The sequence below is a fragment of the Dunckerocampus dactyliophorus genome, chromosome 2, assembly GCF_027744805.1.
Source record: "Dunckerocampus dactyliophorus isolate RoL2022-P2 chromosome 2, RoL_Ddac_1.1, whole genome shotgun sequence".
NCBI classification, from domain to species: domain Eukaryota; kingdom Metazoa; phylum Chordata; class Actinopteri; order Syngnathiformes; family Syngnathidae; genus Dunckerocampus; species Dunckerocampus dactyliophorus.
Genome location: NC_072820.1, coordinates 30,703,597 through 30,730,778, shown reverse-complemented (window position 1 = coordinate 30,730,778; position 27,182 = coordinate 30,703,597). Strand labels below are relative to the sequence as shown.

Sequence of the window (27,182 nt, the reverse complement as noted above, 5' to 3'; positions counted from 1 at the left end):
CGATTGCGTTCCGGGTACGTATCGCGCAGTGACAGGGGTGCCAAACTCGTATTCAGCGTGGGCCACATTGCAATTACCCTCAGAGGGCCACCTGTAACTGTATATGTCAACGTATAATCTCCTCATGATTATTAGCATTTTAACCTTGTGTTGTTTTACCAACAAACTTACATTGAAAGAAGTCAAGTTGCCAAGCCAAAATTTTACTATACTATACAACTATTGTATATGTCATTTTTAATTGGATTTGACAACACCACCAACAACAAAATACATTTTCTGTCAAAACTACCAGAGCAAGAAAGATGGTCTTTTTGATTTCTTGTTTTTTACTTAATGTAATATATTAAACATATTTAAATCTATATATACAAATATTTTTAAAAATAATATTGTAATAATAATAGTCGCGGTGGTATGCTAGAGCCTATCCCAGCTGACATTGTGCAAGAGGCGAGTTACAACCTGGACTGGTCACCAGCCAATCGCAGGGCACATATAGACAAACAACCATTCACACTCACATTCATACCTATGGACAATTTAGAGTCTCCAATTAACCTAACATGCATGTTTTTGGAATGTGCGAGGAAACTGGAGTACCCGGAGAAAACCCACGCACACACGGGGAGAACATGCAAACTCCACACAGAGCAGAGATTTGAACCCAGATCTTCCACATCTCCTCACTGTGTGGCCAATATGCTAACCACTAGGCCACCGTACGGCCTTAAAAAATGGTTCACTGTGGTTCACTGGAGTTCTAACGCTTGAAAAAAATAAAATAAATAAATGGGGGGGGGGGCAATCACTTCTTCACACAGGGCCATGTAGGTTTGGATTTTTTTCTAATAAAAAGTTTCATTTAAAAACTGCATTTTGTGTTCCGTTGTGTTGACTGATATTTACATTTGTGTGATGATATGAAACATAAGAAATCAGGAAGGGGGCAAACATTTTTTTCACACCACTGTATATAATAATAATTGTAAAAAAGAAAAGTTGACTGTACTTCACGGATTTCACCTATAGCGGGTTATTTTTGGAACCAAACCCCCATGATAAATGAGGGAACACTGTACATCTATTTTAATGCGTATGTATTTGGGTAACCACATCAATTAACCTTTTAATGCTTCCTTTCTCTTTTATTATGCATTTTCTCTGTTTCTTAGGGATAATGAAAGACAACAGACATTATTTTTTGATTCATTCATATTTATTTCAGAGAGAGACACCAGCATATCAAGCAGTGGCTGAAGGAAAGCTTTTCTTCAGAGTGAATGCACTAAAGCTCCGAGCCCCGTTCCTCTTCCCATCAGATCCAGCTCAGGTGCACATGTGCATTGGCTGAGGGACCGTCACTCTGCCACCGCTGATAAACCTGATGAAAGTCCATCTAGAGAAGCTGTGCAATATCCTCCTCCACCTTGTCGATGGGGCAGTGAAGTTCATACCTGTAGCAAAGTGAAAACACTGATGTGAAAATGCACCCAGAGGACTTCTTTAAGAAGGTGCACAGCTTTACCTGCGGAAGGGCTCGCCGTCTGCGGTGATTAAAAACTTTTCAAAATTCCATCGGATGTCATTGACTGTGATGGGTGACCAGTAGAATTTCTTGATGTCTCCAATGACAGGGTTGACAAAGGGTAAATACTCCTGGAAAAAAAATGAAATATTAATACAGCTGAATGTTACAGGGCAGAAAAGCAGTACAGTACCTTCAGGTAGGTGAAGAGCGGGTCTTCGTTTACTCCATTCACCTCCACTTTAGCGAAGACAGGAAACTTTGGCACAAATCCCCCGCCGGGTCTCACATACTTAAGGATGTTTAAGGTTTCATGATTTACCTCTGAAAAAAAAACATTTATTAAAAAAAAAAAAAAAAAAAAAAAAAACAGGATTGCATAGAACGAGGGTCCTGAGAGTGAAGTAAAAATGAGAGTACCAACCAGGGGATTGAAGGCCAAACTGGTTGCAGGAGAAGCCCAGCACAGTGAAGTTGAGGTCCCCAAACATTTCCATGAGTGCATTCAGTCGATGGTACTAAGAGAACATATCAACACATGAACACGCTTGTAATAGGAATTCCCTGTAAACAACCCTGCAGCATATTACCTCCTCTATGGTCGACCCTCAGAAGGTGGCAACGTTCACGATGAGAAGCACCTTCCCCCGGAAGCCGCTGAGCGGAACTGTCACTCCGTCCAGCGTCTCGGCGGAGAAATCATAGATTGATTTATAGGCCATGTTAGGATTTTAGCTTGTATAAGGGATAGTGCTCGGGAGAGAGTGAGCTGTTCACTCAGCGATCCTCACTGACATAACATGGGTCAGCAATTGTTCAGCATGGTTGGCTTCATTGTTGCTGCGGCTGGAGGTGAGCTAGCTTTGTTTAGGAGGGCAGTGACATCCACTTGGAATGCAAACAGAATCAAAATAAATGCATACTCTCTTCGTGTTTTTTCCCATATAGGAAGGAATAGCTCACTTCGTTTGAAAGTCTGCTTAAATGTTTTCATGTAGCATAGTTCGCTTTGTCTTGTTTACTAAGTTGTTTGCAACATATTAATTTTTTTTTTTTTAAATACAGACTTGTCACCTGGCAGCCTGCGTGACAGATTTGGTATAGTATACTGTGTAGTATTGTGTATACATAGTATATAGAGGATCTTTGACTAAAGTTTTTGCAATAGATTTATAGATTTATAATAAATAAATATAAATAAGTATGCATATACCAGCACAAACATACAAGGTGTGTGAAAATTTCCAGGACTGGTGTCACAAAAGTATTTTAAATCCAAGCTACAAACTATACGTTTTTCCCTTCGAACTAATCCCCCTGGAGTCATCTTGATGTCATCCACGTCTTGACAATGGGTCCCCTTGATGACCATCTTGTGCTGGGAAAGAGGATAAAAAACACACAGGGCCAGGTTGGGTGAGTAGGTAGGTTGCTCCAGCACGGTGATGTTCTTCTCGACCAGGAACTGTTGGATACTCTTGCACTGTGAGCAGCCACAAGTAAATTAAATTAAATTAAATTAAATTAAATTAAATTAGTAGCCATTTAGTGAAAAAAAATGTAAAAGACTACCGTACATATTAGACTACAACACATATTTTAGCTTGTAGGATCAGTTCTCGAACATTAGGTGGCAGTAATATAACACTAGTCAGAATACCAAAGAAGAAGAGTATCTAGACGACGAAGAAGAAATGTTATTAATCATGTACAGTACATTTTAAAACAGCTTTTGATAAATGATCCACCCTAAAATGAAGGAAGAGGCTAAAACACGAACGTAAGTGATGAACTTGTCACTTTTAAAAGCATTTTGGCGCGGCAGCCGTTACATTAGCTTAGCTTAAACGCAACAGCTTGCTTTCTTATCGAGAACCTGATATTAGTGTGTGAAATACTATGCTGCTTCAAAGGCTAGCTAACTGGCTAGATAGCAAGTGTAACACCCAACACTTTTTTATGTAGCGACTAAACTTTTGAGTTCAACGTTCAGCGTTTAAAGCAATGATTTTACTCCTCCAGCAGATGTCGCCTTTTGGATTTACCCTGGGAGGATGTCCTGGTGGCACATATTTTATCCTGTTTACCTTTCAGACAGCTTGTCTGTTTGCAAAGAGTGAACAAGGAGTTCCGCAGACTCATCCGCCTCTATTTCGCCAAATGCAGGAGTTTTGATCCAGTAAGTATGTTTTACTTAATGATTACAACACTCCCTGGGAACTTCATTGCTGCACAGTAAAACCAGAGCTGCTTCAAGTGTTATAGGGCAGAGTTATCAACCACTGGGCCGTAAAACACATTCAGACGCAATAGAAATGGAATTAAATGTATTTGTGAATGGAAATAATTTGGCAAAAAGCCAATATCGGACATCCCTAATTATATTACTATTAGTATTTCAAATGGGGTGGGGGCTGTTTGTGTACAAAATAACTTGAAAAGTTCTGAATGGATTTAAATAAAATTGTCGGAAATGGGCTATGGAAGAACTGATTAAATTTTGGGGGTGATCTGGATCACAGGATGCAGGATTCTTTAACATTGCTAGATAGGACAATTTTTGGCATTTGTGTATATAACTCCACAAAAAATGGTCAGATAACTTGGAAAAAACATACAGGACAAGTTTCCAACAGGTTCCACAAAGTATCAAAGACGGATCAAAAAAATATAACATTATTATTTTGGTGTGAATCACAATATGAATCACATGACTGTATTATGAGATTACTACAAGGTCTGGAAAGCACCATGGGCCCGAGAGGTTTATGACTACAGCTGTAGGGAAAACTTGTAATGAATGTTTCATTTTGCACAGATTCAACTGTCCATTCCCAAGGAGGCCTTTAGATTCATGTTGAAGGACAACAAAGTTCTACAGAAGCTGTCCCTTCAGAGCTGCTCACACTGGCTGACAGATGACGAGCTGCTCCCAGTTGTCAGCCAGAACCGGCGTCTCCTCACCGTGGACATGACAGGGTGTGTCCGTCTGACCCGCCACTCCCTGGTGGCTTTGTCTTTGACCCGCTGCCTACACCTGCAGCATCTCACCCTGGCGCAGTGCAGCTTCGTGGACGGCCTGTCCCTGCGCAGCCTGGCCGACCACTGCGGGGCGCTGCGCTCCATTGACCTCACCGGATGCTGCCAGCTGAAGGACGACGCCATCTGCTACCTGGCCAAGAAGTGTCCAAAGTTAACCTTTCTTTCTTTGGCTGTCAATGAAAATATCACAGATGAGTCGGTGGAGGAGGTGGCCAAGAACTGCAGGAGCCTCGAGCATCTGGACTTGAATTGTTGCCTGCGTGTCAGGAACCAGTCCATCAGGTAGCACGTCTTTGTTTTTTGTTTTTTTTAACTTCAACATTACACACACAGCGTGTCATCTAATGCAGTAGACACTTTGTAGTTGTGGATAGCAGACCTGCCAACATGCACACATTTTTTGGCCTTTTCTTATACTCGGCACACATTTTACCCCTTGAATACGCTTTGTTGCTCTCCAGGTAGGCATTTTGCCAGCTTGGAGTTCAGTCTCTGAAACCTGAAATTTTGTTCTTATAAAATTACTTCAAGGTTGGCAGCTGTTTTAGAATATTTTTAGAGGATCGTGTTCAGTCGGCACACAGAATGACACAGACACATCAAGGTATTTTAGCCTAAACAAGGGCGTATTTATTTAAGCATCAACACACAAGATATATGATTGCAGCGAAAAAGCCTCTTACCTACGCCAACAGGGTGGAGAGCCAACACCCGTGGAAGAGTTCGCATCAATCGGCTGGGCGTTCGATCACAACCCGCAGCAGACTCCATCTAGGTGTTTTCGCTCTCCCCTCTTTATACCAGTCTGTTCGTGCGAGCGTGAGAACGGGGTGGCCGGCCCCGAAACTCAGGCATTCGCACGCAGAGTTACTATTTTTTAACAAGCACCTGGTAGGCAAGGTCAGCAGACATACAGTGGGAAGTGAATATTCAGAACAACATAAACCCTTTCTCACATTCGTATCAAGCACCTGGTAGGCAAAGTCAGCAGATATACAGTGGGAAGTGAATATTCAGAACAACACAAACCCTTTCTCATATTCGTATCAAGACCATAACAAGATACAGTGGGAAGTGAACCCTTTCTCACATTCGTATCAAGCACCTGGTAGGCAAGGTCAGCAGACATACAGTGGGAAGTGAATATTCAGAACAACACAAACCCTTTCTCACATTCGTATCCTGGGAAATGGATGTTCAGAACAACACAAACCCATCACCCTTTCACATTCCACTCTTGATGTTCTGAACATCATTTTCCTCAATTCATAAAATCTTCATTATTCATCATGTTCCCCTCCCAATTATTCCAATTAACCAGATCGTGTTGCACCTTCTCAAGTAAATCCGCCCGTGTGTCACAGACAAATTCACCCCAGCATCATATTCCCCGCAACATGAAAATTCCAAACATAAATATCCGGTCCCCCGCTTTCCACAATTACCTCAATTTTGGTAAGCCCAAAAGGGGCATCGCTTTCACACAGCAATTCGCATACTACTACCACTGATTAAAAATTATTCTCTCAAGCTGTCTTTTAGCTCGTCTAACATACAAGCAAGTGAATACGTTACATAAGGTTAATATAATTAAGCATCCTGCCAAAATAAACAAGGGTGGCAGTATGGTTTTCCTGGCAGTTACAGACATTCCAGATAAAATATCCCACCAATGATGGGCGGAACTCTGCTGCACTAGCCTCGCTACATGTTTCACTTCATCCCCAGCTATTAATGTGGACACCCACAACCGCGTGACATTGTACCTATGTCTTTGTATCAGATCCTTCAATTCTGTGGACCGGTCCAATGCGCATTTGAACCGGTCCAGAGACACAGTCCAGGGGTGGCGCAAAACCTCCCACTGCACCGCTGACAATCTGGACTCCTGGGAGTAATTGGTGAGATAGTACGTTTGATTATTCCAATGCCACAGGTGTACATCATTAAGACAGCCAACGAATGGAGCTGAAGGTAACTGTGGGTGTTGTCTCATGGTAGCTACGCATAGGTATTGTGGCCCTACCTGCCATAGCATGTCTCGTGGTGTCTCAACACTCCAATCACATAATGTTACCTGACTATCACTCAAACATAGATTAGCGTGACCCATCTGTAAAGTACATACCATCCCTTGATCAGTTTTATCACATAAATCAGTGTCATAAGTCGTATTTGTTGCGGCTTCAAACCACTCTCCACTCACATGCAGATAATGATATCCATGTATTGATATTACCGGAAGTACTTCATATCGGCATACAGTTTTCACTTGAGTTACATTGTATTGATACCAATAACCTTTGCATTGGGTGTTATTGCAAACAGTTTGTTCCGGAAATAGTTGGAGCCATAGTTTCTGACTAATATTCCAAGTATTTCTCCACTGATGATAATTCCCTGTATAAACTCCAGTTATAAACCTTTCCTTCTGAATGCGTGCATGTAACATTTGCATATTGCAAGCAGTCCAATTGGCAATTTGGGTCAGATTCATTAAGGAGCGATAAGTTTTGTTAAACATAGTCAATTGCCAATTGTACTGATGCGTCCATAAATTGACATTACTCAATTGTGTACCTATCCCGTTAGGTAACCACTCCCCAACTTGGTGTAACGCCCGTGATGTATACTGTCCAGTGGTCGACAGCACTGTACGCGTGACCTCCCCGTCGATGGTGTTGGACACCCCCAACACCGTTCCAGTCCCTCCAAGCAGCGTGTCATACCACTCTCGACGTCGTCGATGACATGTTGGGAGATTTGGAAACTTGATTGTCCATGACACCACAGTCCTCTGAGTAGCTTGGGCCATTCGGACGTGAAGAGTTTGTGCCAGGCATGTGTAACAGACGTAGATGTTACAGTCACTGGTGATGTTGGCCATCAGACATGCTTGACCTGCCGGACAGCTCACGTGGTCCTGCACTCGTTCCAGGTCGTTTCTTGGGTTGTTCCCCAATAGTGGGCCACCATGACACCAAGAGCAAGGAGGCGCTTGACCAAAGAGCCGGCACCACCAGGTCCGCGGTCCCCAGCCATCTTGTCGATGTCGAGCCCTCCTTGGCACTCCAGTAAAGCGTTTCCAGTTGATCATTTACCTGCACAAAGAAGCCCAGTTGGACATAGCATCCTACACTTTCTAATCTTCCCTTAAGTAACATTTTGACACAGGTACATTGACCCATTTCTCCTGTCCTGAATACATGACACTCACGGTAGCATCATTTCCCTGTGCTATAATTTCAGCGGGTTGTGGAGGACCATCCCGCTGCTTCACCCACACTTTAGCTCCCACCTTATCTGTTGAACCAAAACCTTTAGTACTTCTAAAAGTAACAACCTCAGGTGGAGTAATCTCCTGTACTGGGGTCATATTGCATGGTTTAATTATTAACTGTGCAATTTTGTCATCCTTTTGTACAACCACGGGTTGTTCCCCCATAATCTACAAAGTACCCCAATTTCTCCTTATCTTTTATTGTTTTAGTAATCTCCTCCTGACCCCCACGGATTCTATATTGTTTCATGGAGATTAACGTCGTCGCTTCAGGTATGGGGAATGGTGCCATGTGCACTTTTCCCACCAAAACAGACTTTATTTTCCTAAGATCTCCAAACATAAACTTCCCGTGTCTTAAATGCAAAGTCATTCCTGTCAAAATGTCCATTCCCACTATCCACTCCTTTATGGGAGTGACTACAATGGTATACTTTTTAATGGGCGTTTGTCCGATTTTTGGTGGTAGTGTTATACTTTTACACTACTTGTCCCCCAATTCCCGTTAGGGGCACGATTTTTCCTTTAATTTTGTCCGGATTTCCACTAATCAACGAGGCCTCAGCCCCTGTGTCCACCAACGCTGTTACCTTTTGTACAGATTTCTTCCAATAAATTTCTAATTCTACATGAGGCCGTATATCCGTGGCGGACCAGGTAGTCTTAAGGACTTGGGCTTGGCCTTCATCCTATTCATCCTCCTCCTCAAACTTAACTCGCCTCTTCTTCCCTTTGTTTATATCTCGACAAAATCAGAGTCCCTCATCTTGTGTAAAGTCCTCCTTAATCAACCGCTGTTCCTGCACCTCAAGCACAGGCTCCATCACAGGCCGCCCGTGTTCTCCTATCACAGGCTGCCCCTGTGCGTCCACCATCTGCCTCATATCTGCTATGCCTTGCACCTGATGTCGTCGTGTAACAGGTTGCATTTTCTTAAATTGCTTTAATGATGGATAAATACTTCGAACCGGGGGCGGATCGGGGAGAGGTCCCAACCCCTCGTCTGGGTCATCTCCCCATATGTCCCCATCCCAACCCCCGGGATCCCAATCTTCACTCATCCCGGCCACAAAGGAGCGAACTTGCTTCGCATCAACTTTACGGGATGAACGATTTTGGGCGGCACAAATCAATTGCGACAGGCACATAACGGTCTTATCCATTATGCACTGCATTCGCCTTAACTCTTTTTCCTTATCCTGCAGCTGCTTGGTCTGTTGCGCCGTCTGAGCGTTGGCCTTCGCCACCGCTAGATTACGCTCCTTCCATGCCTCTGCACAGATCCACAAACTCTCCTGTGTTCCCCTCAAGGGTGCCTCCTCGTTATATTCAACCTTGTTCAACATTCGTAACAGCACCTCCGCGCTTGCTACAGGGATATCGCCAGCCCACGGCCCAGGGCGTCCCCCGCGTTGTCGTAAGACGGCGCCTATCCCTTTCACCTCGTCAGGGGCTACCCACCCTGACAACACTTCCTCCATGGTGAGGACATCTGTATTCTTCACTTTTCTTATACAGCACAAAGCCATTCTGCATGCAGCTGAACGTGATCCTGCCGACAACGCCAAAAATGTTTTAGAATATTTTTTAGAGGATCGTGTTCAGTCGGCACACAGAATGACACAGACACATCAAGGTATTTTAGCCTAAACAAGGGCGTATTTATTTAAGCATCAACACACAAGATATATGATTGCAGCGAAAAAGCCTCTTACCTACGCCAACAGAGTGGAGAGCCAACACCCGTGGAAGAGTTCGCGTCAATCGGCTGGGCGTTCGATCACAACCCGCAGCAGACTCCATCTAGGTGTTTTCGCTCTCCCCTCTTTATACCAGTCTGTTCGTGCGAGCGTGAGAACGGGGTGGCCGGCCCCGAAACTCAGGCATTCGCACGCAGAGTTACTATTTTTTAACAAGCACCTGGTAGGCAAGGTCAGCAGACATACAGTGGGAAGTGAATATTCAGAACAACATAAACCCTTTCTCACATTCGTATCAAGCACCTGGTAGGCAAAGTCAGCAGATATACAGTGGGAAGTGAATATTCAGAACAACACAAACCCTTTCTCATATTCGTATCAAGACCATAACAAGATACAGTGGGAAGTGAACCCTTTCTCACATTCGTATCAAGCACCTGGTAGGCAAGGTCAGCAGACATACAGTGGGAAGTGAATATTCAGAACAACACAAACCCTTTCTCACATTCGTATCCTGGGAAATGGATGTTCAGAACAACACAAACCCATCACCCTTTCACAGCAGCCATGGGATAGTACTTTAACTTTTATCCAAAATTAAATAACAACGAACGTCTTTAGCATTAGCATGGAAGCGATAAAACCATATTTTGAGTAGCTGCTGCCACAATTTTGGTTGAATGCTGCTTAATTGTTTTAATTCTTGTTAATTTTAGATTGTCTGTTCACATGGGCTGGTATGAGATTCTGAGGGTATGATATCCTTTGACAAAAATATCACAGTTTGATGGTTTCACGGTATTGGAATTACAGCTGTAAAATGTGTTATTTTCAAATATCTTTATTGAATAATTATATAATGAAACATGTTATAATGAAACATATGTATTTAAAATACTTAACAAAAAAATAACTAAATTCTTTCTAAATAAACAATAACTAAATAAAATGCAGTTCTCAATGCAATCCACTGTGGCTAATCCTGCAACTCAAGTCACAACACAATAAATATTTTCTTAGAAAAAAAAAAACTAAAGAAGCATTTGGAGAGCGCACCAAGCGACATATTGTGATTCACACCAAAATAACAATCCTACATTTATTGGGTCAGTCTTTCATATTTTGTAGAACCTGTTGGAAACTTGTCCTATATTTTTTTGTGTTGTGACCAAGTGTTGTGACCATTTTTTGTGGAGTTATATGCACAATTGCTGAAAATGGTTCTATCTAGCAATGTTAAAGAACCCTTAAAAAATGTCTGGATCCAGATCGGCCCCAAAATGTAATCAGTTCTTCCATATCCCATTTCCGACACTTCCTAAAAATTTCAGCCATATCCATTCAGAACTTTTTAAGTTATTTTGAACACAAACAAACAAACAAATAGATAAATGCTGGCAAAAACATAACCTCAGCGCTGCACTTGCGCTTGGTGCTTTTCCACCAACTTCCGTTTCTGTGTCATGTAATTGTTGTTAGCAATTGAGACGTTGTTAAGTGGTTGTTGCTTGTTGTTCAGTGGAGAATAAGCGCTTTATACCACTTATCCTCCACTCCTGTCTCCTTCTCAATCACATCTCTACATTTGATGACCCTCGACGTGAGTAATACAATATGTCGACCGACAACGGCGACAACACTGCGTCCGTTCTGGCGCTGCTCAATGCTAATGAGGCAACTAATGACTTTTGGCAACACATCAAAGCTAAGTTCCGACTGCGAAGAATAACACAAGACGTGACAAAGTATTTCGTGGTGGCCGCGCTGGACCTCCGCTTTCTCTCATACCGTAGAAAGGATATGACGTAAAATTTGACTTTTTCATACCATGGTATACCTTGAAAACGGTAACCGGCCCATGCCTATACATGGATATATACAATGATTGATTATTATTATTCAATAAATAAAGCGTATTTTTCCTAAAATGGGGGTTTAGGGACAACTGATCTAATGCTAATGCTGTGTTCACAGGACCCTTGGAGAGTATTGCCCCAACCTGCAGTCCTTGAAAGTTAAACACTGTCACCAGGTGACAGAGTCCAGCCTGGAGCCTCTACGCAAGCGCAACGTGCGCATCAACGTTGATCCGCCACCAGAGAGGCCGCTCCTTTCGCACGTTCTGCGATACACTCCTTTTGTCAATCTACAGGTATAAAGCCATCTTATAACATCAGATTTTTAAGGAAATGGTATTTTAGACCTGTTGATCACATGTGTATGTTTTCGGATACCGGAAATGTACTTTTTGCTCAGGTAAAACATTTTTCATTGGCGTTAGCATGTTTGATGAAAACACGAGACAATTTTGTTTCATTCTTTCCTGACCTTAGTTCACCCTTTCCTCTGTGTGCCATTGTTTTAATTCCTAGTTCCTTTTTCACAAATTACTTTCTTCCAACTTGTCTTTGACTATAATGGCCTCATGGCTAGGCGTCACAGTGCCACTCTCTGCTTTGGTACGCACATGACAGCATGCCAATGAGTTTTAAACTATTTTTTTAGCCCTATTATGCAAGGAAAAAGTTGTTTATATGAGGTATAGGTATTGAAAGTTGAAAATCCATAACAGAGCCAACCATAAAGAATAGAAATAGTGTGGATGTCTGAAAGATGCTGCCGTAGTTACTTCGTGAAGTCCTTCATAATTTGGCCTTGGAGAGTTTATTTAAAGTAAGGTATTGGATATATTCCATTGCATTATGGTTAGCGACAGAAACGTAGGACAGATGTAAGTTTTAATTACCCCCAAGGAAGATTTTTGTTAAGATTAGTTCTTGTTGACAAAATCCAACAAATAAAATTTCTCGAAACAAGCTGTAAAATGACAGAACTGACTGTGTTGTACTTGTGTCCTCCAGCCAGCAGAGGTCAGCGTTCAGCCATAGCCAAAGTTTCAACCTTGTGACGCTTTATTAGTGCCAACATATGCTGGAATTATGCTTTCATGCTGGCAACTAAAATGCAAAAGTGCCTTTTTTTTGGTCTTCCAAGAGTAATAAGATGAGAAAAAACTTCTCCCTCACATTTTTGCTCCACTTTTGACAGGTTGAAAAAAAATCACATCCACAGAGGCAGTAAAGAGTCATGTTGGATCTCTGGGTAAAAACGATGTAATACATAAGGCACACCTATGTGGTGCTGTAAACTGACACACAGACAAAACCACCTGACACACCAATACTATAGAGGAAAACAGAACGCATGCGCTCAAGGTCCGTCGTCTTCGGTTTGTCTGGCATGTCTAGGCTGAGGACTAAGTGAAAGCAGGAGAATGTCGACTGGCAGTCATGCTAGTCGAAATAGATATTATGTTGACTTTTTGGCAACAGTACACAACCGCTCACTTCTCGTCACAGGACGTCACCGTATCCAGAAAGTAGCAGTATGCTTGTCTACTCGGCAACAACAAGGCGGCGTTATCAGATTTTCCCACTCTGGAAGCCACTTAAAAATATATATATACTGTTTCAGGACACCCACAACGCAGTTGCCATGTGGATGAAAGGCTGAAACAATCAAATACTTTACTATTTCAACCTGAAAAATCCTCATATTAAAAGCCCTCCAAAAACCTCCAACAACATTTTATGGGTTTATATTCATGCTGTATCCATGTAGTAACAGGTACATTCATGAATAACATGTAATACTTCCAGTATTTTGCCGTATCTTGGTCATTTTTAAGCATTACCAGAACTTTGATTTCACATAGCAACATAGAAAGGAACGCTACAGCTAGCGTTAACTTTTCCAAACTCTAAAACAAAAACACAGCAGCAGTGGCGGCAGCTCCAGTATGTAGCGTTACCTTTCGGTAGTGGCCTGACGCGTTCTGAGCACCGTGCTTACGTGCTGTGAGTGAGTGTGTGGTGAAGCTAGTCGCTAGCCAGCTAGTACTGTAGCTTGCCAATGTGGTGTGGCAAGGTGTCACTATGCTAGTAACGTAGTTCTTTGGCGTGACAATGTTAATAACAGTAATAATAACAATGTCACTGTAGCTTGGTTAATATGCAGGTCAACGTTGTTGTTCGTTTTTGGAGGTTTTTTAAGAAGGCTTTATAGGTGGAATAAGTCTGTTCCTTTATGTGCATTCTTAGCTGCCTCTATTTATCTGTTTTTATATCTTTAGAACACACAGAAAAGACAAAGACATGTGTTCTTGTCTCACATAAGGATTGTGGATGATGGGCAAAATAAAAAAAAAATTGCAGTTTTCCTTTAAACTGTAAATTTCAGTATCATTGCTTGGTTTTGGCCACCACTCTTCCAATGCACTATTGTGGGACCTTTGCAGCTTATTTAAATAGGAGACCTTTAAGAAGGTGAAATTTTAAAAGCCACAAATGCAGGAAAAACAACCGCGTGTTAACGACATTAACATTTCCTTTAATGCGGCATTGACGGGCTATAGAGGCGTCCGTGCGTAAATCCACGTGACGACAATAAGACAAAATGAAACACCTCCATGGGCCGGGGGGTCCTGGAGATGCCACTCTGAATTACCCCTCGGCCCAATTTGTTGTTACTTCATTAATCAACCAGCAGCTTGTATCGCACAGGTGGGTGGCAGGTTGTGACCCCTCAACGTGCTTTCATTTGGCCTCTTCTATTTACTGGGAATACCAATCTTTCGGTAAAGGAGCTTCCTGAAGAGGAATCCTTGATCGTTGACGCTTTGGACGGATCAGAGGAGATTTCAGGAGGCTTGGTTCCTGTCTTCTTCCACAGCACCACAAATATCCACAGGGGATCAAGCGGTATCCACAGGTTTGAGCCCCAGAGATCAGTTCACCAAGAATGCATGGGAGATAAGGACCGGAGTGGATCATCAGGAAGCCACAAGTCTCACTGTTATCTTTTTGGCTCCTCAACAATCATTTGGCCTTGAGTACTTCAGTGATACTATTAAGACGTGGAAGATGAGGATGCACCACTGCATGTGGCCGGACGAGTACATGCTTTCCTCAGACTGGCAAAAGCCAACAGCAATGTTTTTCTGTGAGGATATTTTTTGGAATTGTTCGCTACCACTGAACCATGAGACCTGACAGTGGAACTCTTTGAAAGAGGTTCCCTCCAAATCGAGACCCTTCAAGTTCATTGTACCTTTTAGGAGTGCAGTGGTTTGTTACTGAAGTGGTGGAACCCCTAAGGTTCTGCTTTTGTACCCTTGACTGTTACAGATTACAGTAAGAAAGATAAGAAACAGTGACCCCAACTTCTCATATGCGGGCGAGAATGCTGAGAGTCATCATTCTTCAGACCCTTTTATTACAGACAGTTTTCCCTGTTGAAAGGTAGTCCACCTAAAGAGGCCTGGTGGGGCTCCCTGCCAATGTGTCCAGGGTCCGTCAATTAAGCAAACACAGGGCAATCTGTGGCCGCTGAAAGAGATCCTCTGGGCCAGCTCCCTGGGCTGAGAGATGGCCTTTTGTTCCCAGGCATGTTTCACATAGTTTCCAAGCCCAGATAAGCGGTGGCTTCATGAAGCCGTGCTTTATGTTTGCCCACTGTAAATGGGATGGGGGAAGCACTGTTGTCTAAAGGGCAGTAAACCTCCTGCACACATTAGAAGCTGCAGATTAGGTGGTCCTGCGTGGGGCCAAGCCACGGCCATCCATGTGCCCACCCTTGGTCCTTTTCTCTCATAACAAGTAAGAGCTTCTGCGATTTCATGAAATCAGATAAAAAGATACTGATGGCATTTTAACAGGTGAGTGTTTTAGCTGGACCACCCGCAGGTAAGTAGGGTTGAAATCCAAGTGGAGGCACTAGGAAGATTTGTGCACAGCATTTTTAGGGGTGGTCAAAAGACTACTGTGGCCTGTCACTGACTTTTGCTCATTAAGTGTGAGTTGGACACATAGACCATTGTTCACATGCTACCTGATTCCAATGTAATCCCTATACTGTATCATGGAGATATATTCAACAATGCAAGTTCCCTTCATAGACAAACACAGCATTGATTGGACAAAATTGGTGATGCTTTTAATGTCTAGAGTAGCTGTACACTTCCATTAAGACTGATTTAAGACCATGTTGGGTGATTGTGAAAATTAGTTTCCTATGGTAGCCTCCTTGGATGCACTAGTGTCTGCCTAGCGAGCCACCAGGGCTTTGTCAGGACTGTATGCACTGATTTAAGCTCCCCCCTGCCATTATGCTTGACTCAGTCGGGCAGAAAGTTTTTTTAAAAAGCCTTTTTTGCAGTCATGTGGCCACACTGGCATTCTACACAGTTCTGTGGGTTAGATGTGTGTGACACATCAACAAAAGGGAGGCTTAATTGGAGAACAGAATATAATTGGGGGTGTTATATGAGCTTCCAAATCCTCCACTAAGGATTTAGTTTTTCTTTTATTTAGTATATTTTTCAAATAACCTTATGGCAGAAGTGACACAACTCCTGTCTCATTTAACGTTTAAAGCCACTTAGTGAAGTGTTTAATACTCCACACCTGTAGTGGGCAGCATGTGTAAAGTTAGGCTCTCCACGCTGATGGTCAGAAAAAAAATGACTAAGGATGCTTTCAAGACTGCCTGGAAGTCACAAGTATTCAATCAAATGTAAAAAAAACAAAAACAAAATTAAGCTATACTGTAAATTAGTTTTGTGACCTAATGTCGCACTGATTTTAACACAGAGGGAGTGGTTATGTTAATGGTGATTTGTAACTAATAAATAAAGTTTATACAGTCTTTCTGTGCTGTAGTAATTTCGGGCTTATATGAGAGCTGGGCGATATATTGATATTAAAAAAAATGACAAGTTCCAGTGTTGCCAACTTGGCAACTGACAAATCTGACGACATATTTGCTGAAAAGGGACTAGCGACAAATCCAGCTACTTTTTCTGGCCTTATTGGAGAGTTTTCTGGTATTTTGGGACTTAAAATTGAGAGTAATGCTGGAGAGGTCTCGCCCTGTTTTACAGAGCAGGGTCGAAAACATAAATGTTTCTTAATCTTCATTAAATTACTACTCATTACACTCAAGCCTCATTCGAACTCTGTCACTTATTTGTCAGTGTGTCAGAATGTGTGATGGAAGAACGATCTGTGATAAATTATCAAGTAGTCCTAACTACAGGTGGAGGTGGAGGTGAGTCTGAATGTAATTATTATGCTGTCCAGACTTTCAGAGGCACTAGCCAAGATAAAAAAATTAAATTATTTTATTTTGAGGAAGTAATGGCCAATTTTAAGTTAACATAGAATCAAGTTTATTTGTAATTCCAAAAGTAATGGAGGTGTTTTTATTCACTTTTTTGTCTCTGCTACGAGGTTCTGCTTTCTAAAAAAAAAAATACTGTTCAAAAGCCTTTTTGAGTTGCTGCTGACATTTAAACATGTCCTCTTAAAAGGGGCACTTTATTTCATATTTTGTTCTTTTGTGCCTTTGCTATTAGCTGAGGATTTGAGCGTAGCTAAAGGTTTGTTATAAGGAAGAGTGATGATTAGATTTTACTTTTTCTCGATTTATTTCAAAAAGAAAATTTCCTATTTTATTTTAGTGGTTATTTTTCTGTTAAGATTTTTTGAATTTTGATTTAACAACTTCGCATGCATATTTTACTTCGATTTTGTCTAAACTTTGTCCATATATTCTATATTGGTATTCAACATCAATATATCGGAATATGAATTGTGGTCCATATCACCCAGCCCTAGCTTATATAGGTGATCCCTAGGTTCCAGGACCACCAGCAAATCCGTGAGTAATTGATAAACCCATAAAAATGTCTACTTATGACACATGCTGTGTTCTTCCCCCTCCCCCTTTTGGATCAAACTCTGGAAAATGATTGACTGTTGTACATATTAGATTAGATTAAGCTCCAGAACTCCTCTCCTTCTCTATTCACTATGCCTCACACACATCCATCCATCCATCCATTTTCTATACTGCTTCTCCTCCTTAGGGTTGCGGGGGTGTGCTGGGGCCTATCCCAGCTGACTTCGGGCAACAGGCGGGGTACACCCTGGACTGGTCACCAGCCAATCGCAGGGCACATATAGACAAACAACCATTCACACTCACATTCATACCTATAGACAATTTAGAGTCGCCAATTAACCTAACATGCATGTTTTTGGAATGTGGGAGGAAACCGGAGTACCCGGAGAAAACCCACGCACACACGGGGAGAACATGCAAACTCCACACAGAAATGCCCAAGGGAGAATCGAACCCAGGTCTTCCCGATCTCCAGACTGTTACTGTGTTGGCCAACATGCTAACCGCCTCACACACATGTTCCATGCATTTTAAAGTATAAAATGCATAGGAACTCACTACTAACGAATGATAATGTACAGATGGACAGATGGAATCGGAGTCATGGTTGCTGCCGATACCGATCATCCACGAGTGAAATGGGCCGATACCCATACTGATACTGATCACATAGATTCATTTTTAAATAAACATTTTAAAAAATTATTTTCATAGCTTATTTCACCCCAAATATGTTTGTTTTGCCAGAAAATTAACAAAATGCTGGTATCCACAACTCACATTTTGTATTTCAGAATGCATTTCTTTCAAGTGTTCACACATTATTTACTGAAAACCTGAATGAAAAGCAGGCTTGCAGGCACCTCGTGGTCTTGGAGGGCTCTCTGGTGACCACTGTGCTATATTCTATGAAAGGGGAACCATAAAATTTAGACAAAAACATATTTGACTAATCCGGTTTCCTCCGCGGCCGCCGACGTGCGGTCATCCAGTCCGACAAATTCAACCACTGTTCAGGCTATCATGGCTAATTAGCCGCCACCCGACCGACAATCACATCACGTGCCACGAAAACTCCACACCCTGCCAAGTACCCGCCCCCCAAATGCCGCACCAAACTAAAGCTTTTTAAGGCCTGTTTTGCAGGGTGCAAAACTTATATCACTCTCACAATGACAAAGTCCCACACGGCACACATGCTTGTTTTGGCTTTGTGAAGGGAAAGTGGGTGGGAGATGGTCGCTATAGGCTGGCTGCAGCAATGGGGGTGGAGCTGATGGGCGTTTAAAAGCAAGTATCGGCATATGTTGATGCCGTGCTTTTTCTACTGATACTGATTGGTGGCCGATCGGGGTCGACAACGTCGGGGCATGCTCCTAATGAGACCACGGATGGTGTCCTGGGGGATCTCCTCCCAGATCTGGACCAGGGCATCAATGAGCTCCTGGACAGTCTGAGGAGCAACCTGGCGGCGCCGGATGGACCTAAACATAATGTCCCAGAGGTGTTCTATTGGGTTTAGGTCAGGTGAACGTGGGGGCCAGTCAATGGTATCAATTCCTTCATCTCCAGGAACTACCTGCATACACTAGCCACATGAGGTCGGGCATTGTTGTGGACCGGGAGGAACCCAGGTCCCACTGCACCAGCGTAGGTTCTGACAATGGGTCCAAGGATTTCATCCAGATACCTAATCTCAGTCAGGGTGCTGTTATCTAACCTGTAGAGGTCTGTGCGTCCTTTCAGGGATATGCCTCCCCAGACCATCACTGACCCACCACCAAACCGGTCATGCTGAATGATGTTGCAGGCAGCATAACGTTCTCCACGGCATCTCCAGACCCTTTCACGTCTGTCGCATGTGCTCAGGTTGAACTTGCTCTCATCAGTGAAGAGCACAGGGCACCAGTGGTGTAGTTGCCAATTCTGGTGGTCTATGGCAAATGCCAATCGAGCTCTACGGTGCTGGGCAGTGAGCACAGGGCCCACTACAGGACGTCGGGCCCTCAGGCCACCCTAATGGAGCCTGTTTCTAATTGGTCAGAAACATTCACACCAGTGGCCTGCTGGAGGTCATTTTGTAGGGCTCTGGCAGGGCTCATCCTGTTCCTCCTTGCACAAAGGAGCTAATACTGATCCTGCTGAGGGTTGAAGGAACTTGCACGGCCTTGTCCAGCTCTCCTGGAGTAACTACCTGTCTCCTGGAATCTCCTCCATGCGTTCAGGTCCCTCAGTGATGCCCTGGTCCAGATCTGGGAGGAGATCCCCCAGGACACCATTCGTAGTCTCATTAGGAGCATGCCCTGACGTTGTCAGGCATTCGTACAAGCACGTGGGGGCCACACAAACTACTGAGAATCATTTTGAGTTGCTACAATGACATTGACAATGACACAGCAAAATGGACCAGTGTGCTGCATCATTTTTTCACTTTCATTTTTGGGGTGTCTTTGATTTCCCCCCTCTATAGGGTGATCATTTTCATTTCTATCAAATTATGTGGCATCATTTTGTTACTAATACATCACCCACTTATTATCAGGAAAGATATTCAAGATCATTTTCCCCCCAGTTTAGATGTGATGTGTTTTCGAAGTGTTCCTTTAATTTTTTTGAGCAGTGTATATTTGGGCTTCTTTCAAGAATGGCTGTTTTTGCAGTGTGAATGTCGGCGCCAGGAGTGGTGCGACATTGACATGAGCCACTCAGGCCTTGTTTGTAAGTACATATAAATCTGATATGTAGCCGATCTATTGCAGTCTGAACAGTCAGAAAAGCGTCATCGAAAAGTGTGGTTTACCGTGCAAGACTTTGATAAAGGTACTCACCGATGTAGGCAAAAGTTCTTCTTGTCAGTCGAAAATAATTTTTAAAAAGTGTCAATGAAGCGGCACGTCTTTCCCTTTTCTGTGCGTTCTAAAGAGAGAAAAACAGCTAGCATGTGGGAGCTAACAATGCATGTAATAGGACACGCCTATTTCGACTATAAGCCCTAAATAAAACTCTCCAAAAGAAGCCACCAATGTTCTATTTAAATAACTGACCTGCATATAAACCAAGCTACAGTGAAATTGTAGCAGCGATTATTTTACCTCACGTCATTACCGAAAGGTAATGAGCCCACTCCAAAACAATGTGATAGGACACCAATCTGTACTGACTGGGAAATGAAGGACAAGCATATGAACAACTAAGACTGGACAACCAAATTATCTGTAAAGCCCACATTCCATGTTTTGTTTTCATACAGCTAGATGGACTGTGTATATAGCTGCAAAATCAAGCACTATGTGCTCCATGTATCACAATCAATATCATAGTGATTTACTCCATGGACAGTTGATTTTGGGTGGGTGGAAAAATGTTTGTACTACTGCAGGGTTTGTTAGCGCTAACAATTCTTTCTTCGTAGTGATGCAGTCTTTTGGAGCAATGTCCTCCTCGCCATATACGCCAAGCCTTCCCATTGATGATAACACTGTATGCCACTCAGTGCAGCAGAAACACGCCATTTCTATTGGCATGGCTTCGGAAGCACCACATTTACACCACCAAATCATGACACCCCCCCATTTGTTCAAAAGTAGTAGTCGACGGCAGTTCTCACGTAGTCTGCCATGATTAGTAGTTGTAAGCAGACACACGCTTTCTATGCTACTATTGTTAACGAAAGTAACGTTAGTTCTTATCTACGGGCTCTGTGAAATCAATGTGCCCTGCAAAAGAAGGTCATGTTTAAAATGATCCAAATATGGCAAAATGCTCTTAAGTATTACATGTTATCATGAATGTAACTGTTACTGTGTGGTCACAGCATGTATATAAAACATAAAACCTTTTTGGAGTTTTTTTAGAGGGTTTTATAGTCTAAATAGGTGTGTCCCCAGAAAGAAATGTGTGTTCATGTTTCACATAAGGATTGTGGATGATGGGTAAAATTCCAAAAAAGAGCACTTTTCCTTAAAGAGATTGTGGCGAAAAAAAAACAACTTACAGCACTGCCAACCTATTTATTTATGACCTGCTTACTGCCACAAGTAACACCAGTGATGCACTTAAGGGAGCGGCACCGTTCAATATTTACACGGCGTGGAATATGAAATCAGATTACGTTTGGGCTCAATTGACTTAATGCATATAAAGAGACTAGATACTATTAATGAACAGGCTGCCCTCCGGCACCGGCCCGACCCGAGAGCAAGCTAATCTGGCATGCAAATTAAATCCTGCCTCCACGTGCATACCAGTTTAATGCGATCCATTACACGATTTCCGCGTATTCATATTATCCATCCATCCATCCATCCATTTTCTATCTTGCTTGTCCTCACCAGGGTCGCTGGGGTATGCTGGAGCCTATCCCAGCTGGGAGGTGGGGTACACCCTGGTCTGGTCACCAGCCAATAGTGCTTATTTATATTACCATTCTAAAAAAGAACAGGGTCAGAAACAGTGGGTGTTGGTGTTTAAATTGCAATGCAATGCGGCGCCCTGGCCGTTAGGGGGCGCAGGGATATTCACAAAACAACTATAAATATTTTGTGATTCTCCTGAATACTTTTTTTTTTTTTTCGCCCAACGCGAATTGAATATTTTCCCTTTTATCTGACATGGGGGTTCCCTGACAAATATAAATAAATAAAACCTTCCCGACGTAGGTATGCTTGAGTGTGTGTGCACCTCATTTCAAGCACAATTAACTTGAAATGGAGTGCTGCAGGATCAATAGTCCCCATTTGATCCAGGAGGTGGCGGTGATTGTGCTGGTGGTGGTGGGGATGTCACTCTATGGAAATGGCACACATATGGTAATAGAACCAGTTTAACAGCAACTTGGAGAATTTACTGTTGCCGCTTTTTTTCAGAGTGGCGCAAATAACAAAACAGCAGGACGCACTCGGGGGCCATCTTGGTTTATCCCGGCTCCAATTAATCTTAAAGAGAGATGCCATTTAAAGCTAATGAGCAGCGAGTAAAAGAAATGCATGCTGGTGCTGAGCGAGGCGAAAACATCAGACTTCCAATTCAATATGTATGCACAGAATTTGATGCCTTTGTTTTTCTTTTTTACTGCACTTGCCCACCTTATAAGACCGAACATAAAAAGATAAATGAACACCCGCTGACCCTCTTGAAGCCCTTCATCATATAAACAACAAAAAACAGAGCGAATCAAAGCCAATTCCCCAATGGGTGCTTATATGAAATGCAACTTTCACATGCACCCCCCACCCCCCCTGAATGTGGCATTTATTTGCAGGGCTCTGTTTCAATTTAAAGGGAATGGCAGCTGAAGGAGGCACGAGGGACAGTGTCTCATCACTGCCACTTACCACTCTTATAGGCCTGCTGGCTGGTGGAGAGGAGGAGGAGGAGGAGGAGGGAAACCTCAGCAGGCAACCCCACTTAAAACAGTGAAGACCTCCACCAGTCAATGTAATGTGCAGGGCTGCCGCTGATAGCCTCCGATTCCCAATCCCCTTTGCAGCGTGTTGCGTGCACGTTTGTTGTTGTCACGCTGACAGGTTCATAGTGTTTTGAGGAACACAATGCTGCACATATTTTAAAGGCCGTTAAAGTTAAGGTCTCTAAAGGCACATTCAGCACGAGGGATACATTCATTTTTTTCTTGTACTATCTAAATATTGTCTGTGTATTCTACTGGTTTGCCTGCATACCTAACGTTATAAAGTCTTGTTTTGTGGTTTGTATACATAAATACAGTGGACTCTGTAAAGGTTGAAGACAACACAAACCATTTTGAAGGAGTTTTACCCACAGATCATGGAATTACAATCAATTCCAGAGTCAAACTGTCGCCAGCATAGCCTTTATGGCAGGGGTGTCCAAAGTGCGGGTCGTGGCACTTTCTAAAAATATAATTTAACAAGAAAACTTAAAAAAAGCAGAAAAAAAATGGAAAAGTTAGCAGTAATTTTACAACAATAAAGTCAAAATATTAAGAGGAAAAAGTTGTAATCTAATGAGAAAAAGTCATATTTTTTGCAAGAGTAACATAATTTTAGTAGCATAAAGTTTAAATATTAAAGAAAATAACATGTTTTTTTTAAGTCATAATATTATGAGAAACAAACAAAACAACAAATAAAGTTGTATGTTTTGCAAAATTAGGTAGTGGAAACATTGATAATGTTATGAGAATAAAGTCAGAAAATTCTGGGAATAAAGTCATAATTTCAACAAACAAATTTACAAGAAGAAAGTTGAAATACTTAAAAAAAAAAACAACAGCAAACCCCCCCCCCCAAAAAAAAAAAAAAAAAACAGCTGTAATTTTACAAGAGTAAAGTCAAAATATCAAGAGAAAAAAAATGTATGAGAAAAATGTTGCAAATTTATGAGGATAAACTCTTAATATTATGAGGAAAAATAATGCCATTTTAGTAACATAGAGTTGAAATATCAAAGAAAAAAATGTTATTTTTTAAAAGTCGTAATATTACAAACAAAACAAAATAAAGTTGTAATTTTTGAAAACTTGGGTTGAGAAAAAAGTTATATTATTAATATTATGGGAATAAAGTCAAAATATCACGAACATAAAATTTAGGAAGGTTATTTAAGAAGAACATTGAAATATTATACTAGTTAGCCTCCAATTTATTTACTGTATTCTAAACTAAAACAAAGGGTTTAAAACGGAGTGGGAAGAAGGACAAAGAAGCCAAAAACATACCACTTCCGCACTGAATGGGAGGAGAACGTATTCTCACTCTATCATGTCGGACATGCCATGGCTGACTACATGCAGTGTAAGATAGATGTAGATGTAGATAATCTCATGTCATGTCTCAATTATGGAACATTACTGACGCCCAGTGGCCCGAATCCTACATATACCTTTGTCTTTCAATATTTTTTGACTAATAATAGGCCATAGTCAACCACGAAACAGCGACCATTTATATTTAATACATTTTTGAAAAACCAAGATTGAGCGAGGGAGCAATAATCGAACCGCGATATTGCGAAGTACAACTGTAGTGAGCTGATCCTCCTGACTCATCTACTCATCTCTGTCTTTCTGTCTTTGCTAGTTTTCAATAAAGGTAAAGTCATGTGAAATATTCATTTATCCATTTCACTCGTCATTTATACAGTATGTATTTTGCATTGTTTTCTGCATGCAAAACTATAATTTTTCTCTATAAAATTGGTTTTGTGTTAGTATTTTAATATTTTTGGGTGTCTGGAACAAATTAATTGGATTTAGGTTATTCCACATTATTCCATCTGACCTTTTGGAATTGATTAATAACAAAAACTAGGCTCCACTGTATGTTTTAGTTCTGTAACACTAATATATAAACCAATAAAAAAGGTCACAATTGTGTTTATCGAAAATGTAAATTGTATGATGACCTATGGAGGAAGATGGATAGCACGTCTGCGTTAAAATACTGAAATACTTATTTAAGTACACTGGGACTGTGCACAGACCTGCACCAAGGCTGAACAATGCAAAAATGTAGTGGCATTTAGTGGCATTTTCTGCCATTTTTGGGTCCGGATGGGACCCCTGATCAAGGTTTGGGAGGTTTCTAAAGGTCTAAAGGTGCCGTTGAAGTCACCTGAAACAATAAGATTTCGTGACAGCTGTGTGCGGCTGAAAAAAAGGGAGAAAATCGACCCCTCGGAAAAGTAGCATTTTCTGCTATTTCGGGTCCTGCCAGGACCTGAAAGTTTTTGTCACTTTAGGTTCGTTATCTTTAATGCTTTCAAATAAGTCTCAGAAACGATTTGAACAATTTAATGTATCAGGAAGAATGATACACAGCTATGGGGACTCGTCTCCTACACCAGGTGCAGGAGCATGACTGAGGCACTTCTGGTCAGATGTTTACCTAGCTTTTAGCTAGCTTAGCGCTCCCTCGCCCCGGGGGGGGAGGCCATCCTGTCGTATGTGTGACTCAGTGGTCCTAGCTGATTGGAGCTGGTCGATACGAAGCAACCCCCAAAGAGGGTTTGGGAGGTTCCTTTGCCTCCAAGACCCTAAAAGTGCTGTTAAAGCCAGCTGAAAAAATTAGATTTTGCGTCAGCCATGTGGCTGAAAAAAAAGGCTGAAAATTGACCCCTCGTAAAAGTGACGCTTTTTGCCATTTTTGGGTCCTGTCAGGACCCTCAATTAAGGTTTGGGAGATTTCCCCTGTCTCACGGACCCTAAAAGTAGCTACCGTTGGAACCACCTGAAAAAATTACAATACTTTATATAAAACTATTTTCAATAATCTTAGATCTCCACAAAGCTTTCTGGAAAGTTGTTTTTGTAGATGGCACCATTTTAGCCAGTCTGACACCTGAAGAAAGTAATTTTCACAACTATGGAGTCATGGAGTCAGGTTTTGGTGACACTCTGCATTGAAATGCCACACATCCACTTCCTGCAGAGGTGCATCCTGTAGGTCATTGTCTGTCCTTTTGAAGTCAGGCTACATTATATTATAGTTATTAATGATGCTAATTCTTAATATGGCCTCAGTCAGTGAGAAAAGAACCTGACCCAAAGCAGTGTGACGTCCAGCTCTTTCAAGGACGTTCCTCTTGAAAGAGATGACATATGGACATCCATTGCCTGAAGGGTTAATTGTTGATGGAAGGCAAACAATAACAACACAATGTCCAAAAATACCGACAGTTCTTTATGTGCTCATTTGAAATTCAGCAAAGTGTGACACATAGTGGCTGAACATACAGGGCGCACCACGGGGGGTAAATTAGTGCTTGCAGATAAATTATCAAACAAACAACAACAAAAAAGTGAGGTCGAGCTAAAGGAAGTCACATTTGCATATTACTGTGGTCTTTTGTGTGGTCACATCTGAATTTCTACATATCTAGACTGTATAAAAATGTGAAAAATACACTATATGTGGTGTATTGGTACAGCTGCTGCCTTTAAATACAGAGGGTGCAGGTTTGATCCCATCCATGGATAGTACATTTTTTATTGTTAATTTTTTATTTTTTACAAAAAATAACCTATTTCCCATGTATTTGTGTTACATGCATCTAAAACATCTAAAACATGCATCTCACTAAATTCATCTTCAAGTCAAATGGCATGAAAATAGCTTTTAATGGGTCAATTCGGTCCGAAAGATGTGGTGACCACACCCGGGGTGGCTCTGTTCACTCATAAATAATGTCTCAAATTAAAACATGCAGTATGTTTATGCTAGTTGAAGATCTTCTGTATTCATAGACAGAGTGCTCTGATGTTTTTACGGGTGGATGTAACTGCAGAAATGCTCATCACAGATCCCGTTTTTTAAGAAACGTGCTCTGCTGTTTTTCGGAATCCACTGAAAAAAATGTTAGTCGCTCCCAAACTATACTTGCGGCCCAGTCTGATGTCATCCCTGGGTGGGCCCTACCCTATATAAACACTACTTATTAGCCCATCGATCCATTTTCTTCCGCTTATGCAGGTCGGGGTCACGGGGGCAGCAGTCTCAGTAAGTCCAAACTTTCCGGTCTCTGGCCAACCCTTAACAGTTCCACCGGGAGGACACCAAGGCATTCCCAGCCCAGCTGTGAGACATAATCCTTCCAGCGTGTCATAGGTCTGCCCCAGGGCCTTCTCCGAGCTAGGCATGCCCGGAACACCGCACCAGGGAGGCGTCCGGGAGGGATCCAGACTAGATGCCCGAGCCACTTCAACTGCCCCCTCTCGATGTGAAGGAGCAGCGGCTCTACTCTGAGCTGCTGCCGGATGACTGAGCTCTCTTAGGGTGAGTCCAGTCACCCTACAGAGGAAACTCATTTCAGCCGCTTGTATCTGTGATCTCATTCTTTCGGTCACGACCCAAAGCACATGACCATAGGTGAGGGTGGGAACATAGATGGATCGGTAAATTGAGAGCTTTGC

At 42.1% G+C, this 27,182-nt stretch overlaps 3 protein-coding genes across 8 annotated transcripts in view; 1 reads left to right on the top strand and 2 right to left on the bottom strand.

The window, feature by feature from the left end:
* Positions 1–1,212: 1,212 nt before the first annotated feature.
* On the bottom strand, positions 1,213–2,336 carry gpx9 (glutathione peroxidase 9). The gene is made up of 5 exons (XM_054767577.1): positions 2,119–2,336; positions 1,953–2,046; positions 1,722–1,852; positions 1,529–1,659; positions 1,213–1,457 (listed from the first exon to the last, which is right to left on the bottom strand). The coding sequence occupies exons 1-5, from the start codon at positions 2,248–2,250 to the stop codon at positions 1,400–1,402; spliced, it is 546 nt and encodes a 181-aa protein (XP_054623552.1). The 5' UTR covers positions 2,251–2,336; the 3' UTR covers positions 1,213–1,399.
* Positions 2,337–3,188: 852 nt separating this feature from the next.
* The window catches only part of fbxl15 (F-box and leucine-rich repeat protein 15), an 82,795-nt gene continuing 58,801 nt past the window's right edge, over positions 3,189–27,182 (top strand). For 5 of the 6 annotated variants that reach the window (XM_054766406.1, XM_054766423.1, XM_054766447.1 and 2 more), the window contains exons 1-4: positions 3,210–3,308; positions 3,551–3,707; positions 4,347–4,852; positions 11,525–11,702. In XM_054766406.1, coding sequence (XP_054622381.1) covers positions 3,268–3,308; positions 3,551–3,707; positions 4,347–4,852; positions 11,525–11,702 — 882 coding nt within the window. In that variant the 5' untranslated portion in view covers positions 3,210–3,267. Of the gene's footprint in view, positions 3,309–3,550; positions 3,708–4,346; positions 4,853–11,524; positions 11,703–27,182 lie in introns of all 6 variants that reach the window. The other variant, XM_054766428.1, reaches the window with a different exon arrangement.
* LOC129174384 (uncharacterized) lies at positions 5,144–9,644 on the bottom strand. The gene is made up of 2 exons (XM_054766363.1): positions 9,566–9,644; positions 5,144–7,671 (listed from the first exon to the last, which is right to left on the bottom strand). Exon 2 carries the CDS (start codon positions 7,665–7,667, stop codon positions 6,072–6,074), a length of 1,596 nt encoding a protein of 531 aa, XP_054622338.1. The 5' UTR covers positions 7,668–7,671; positions 9,566–9,644; the 3' UTR covers positions 5,144–6,071.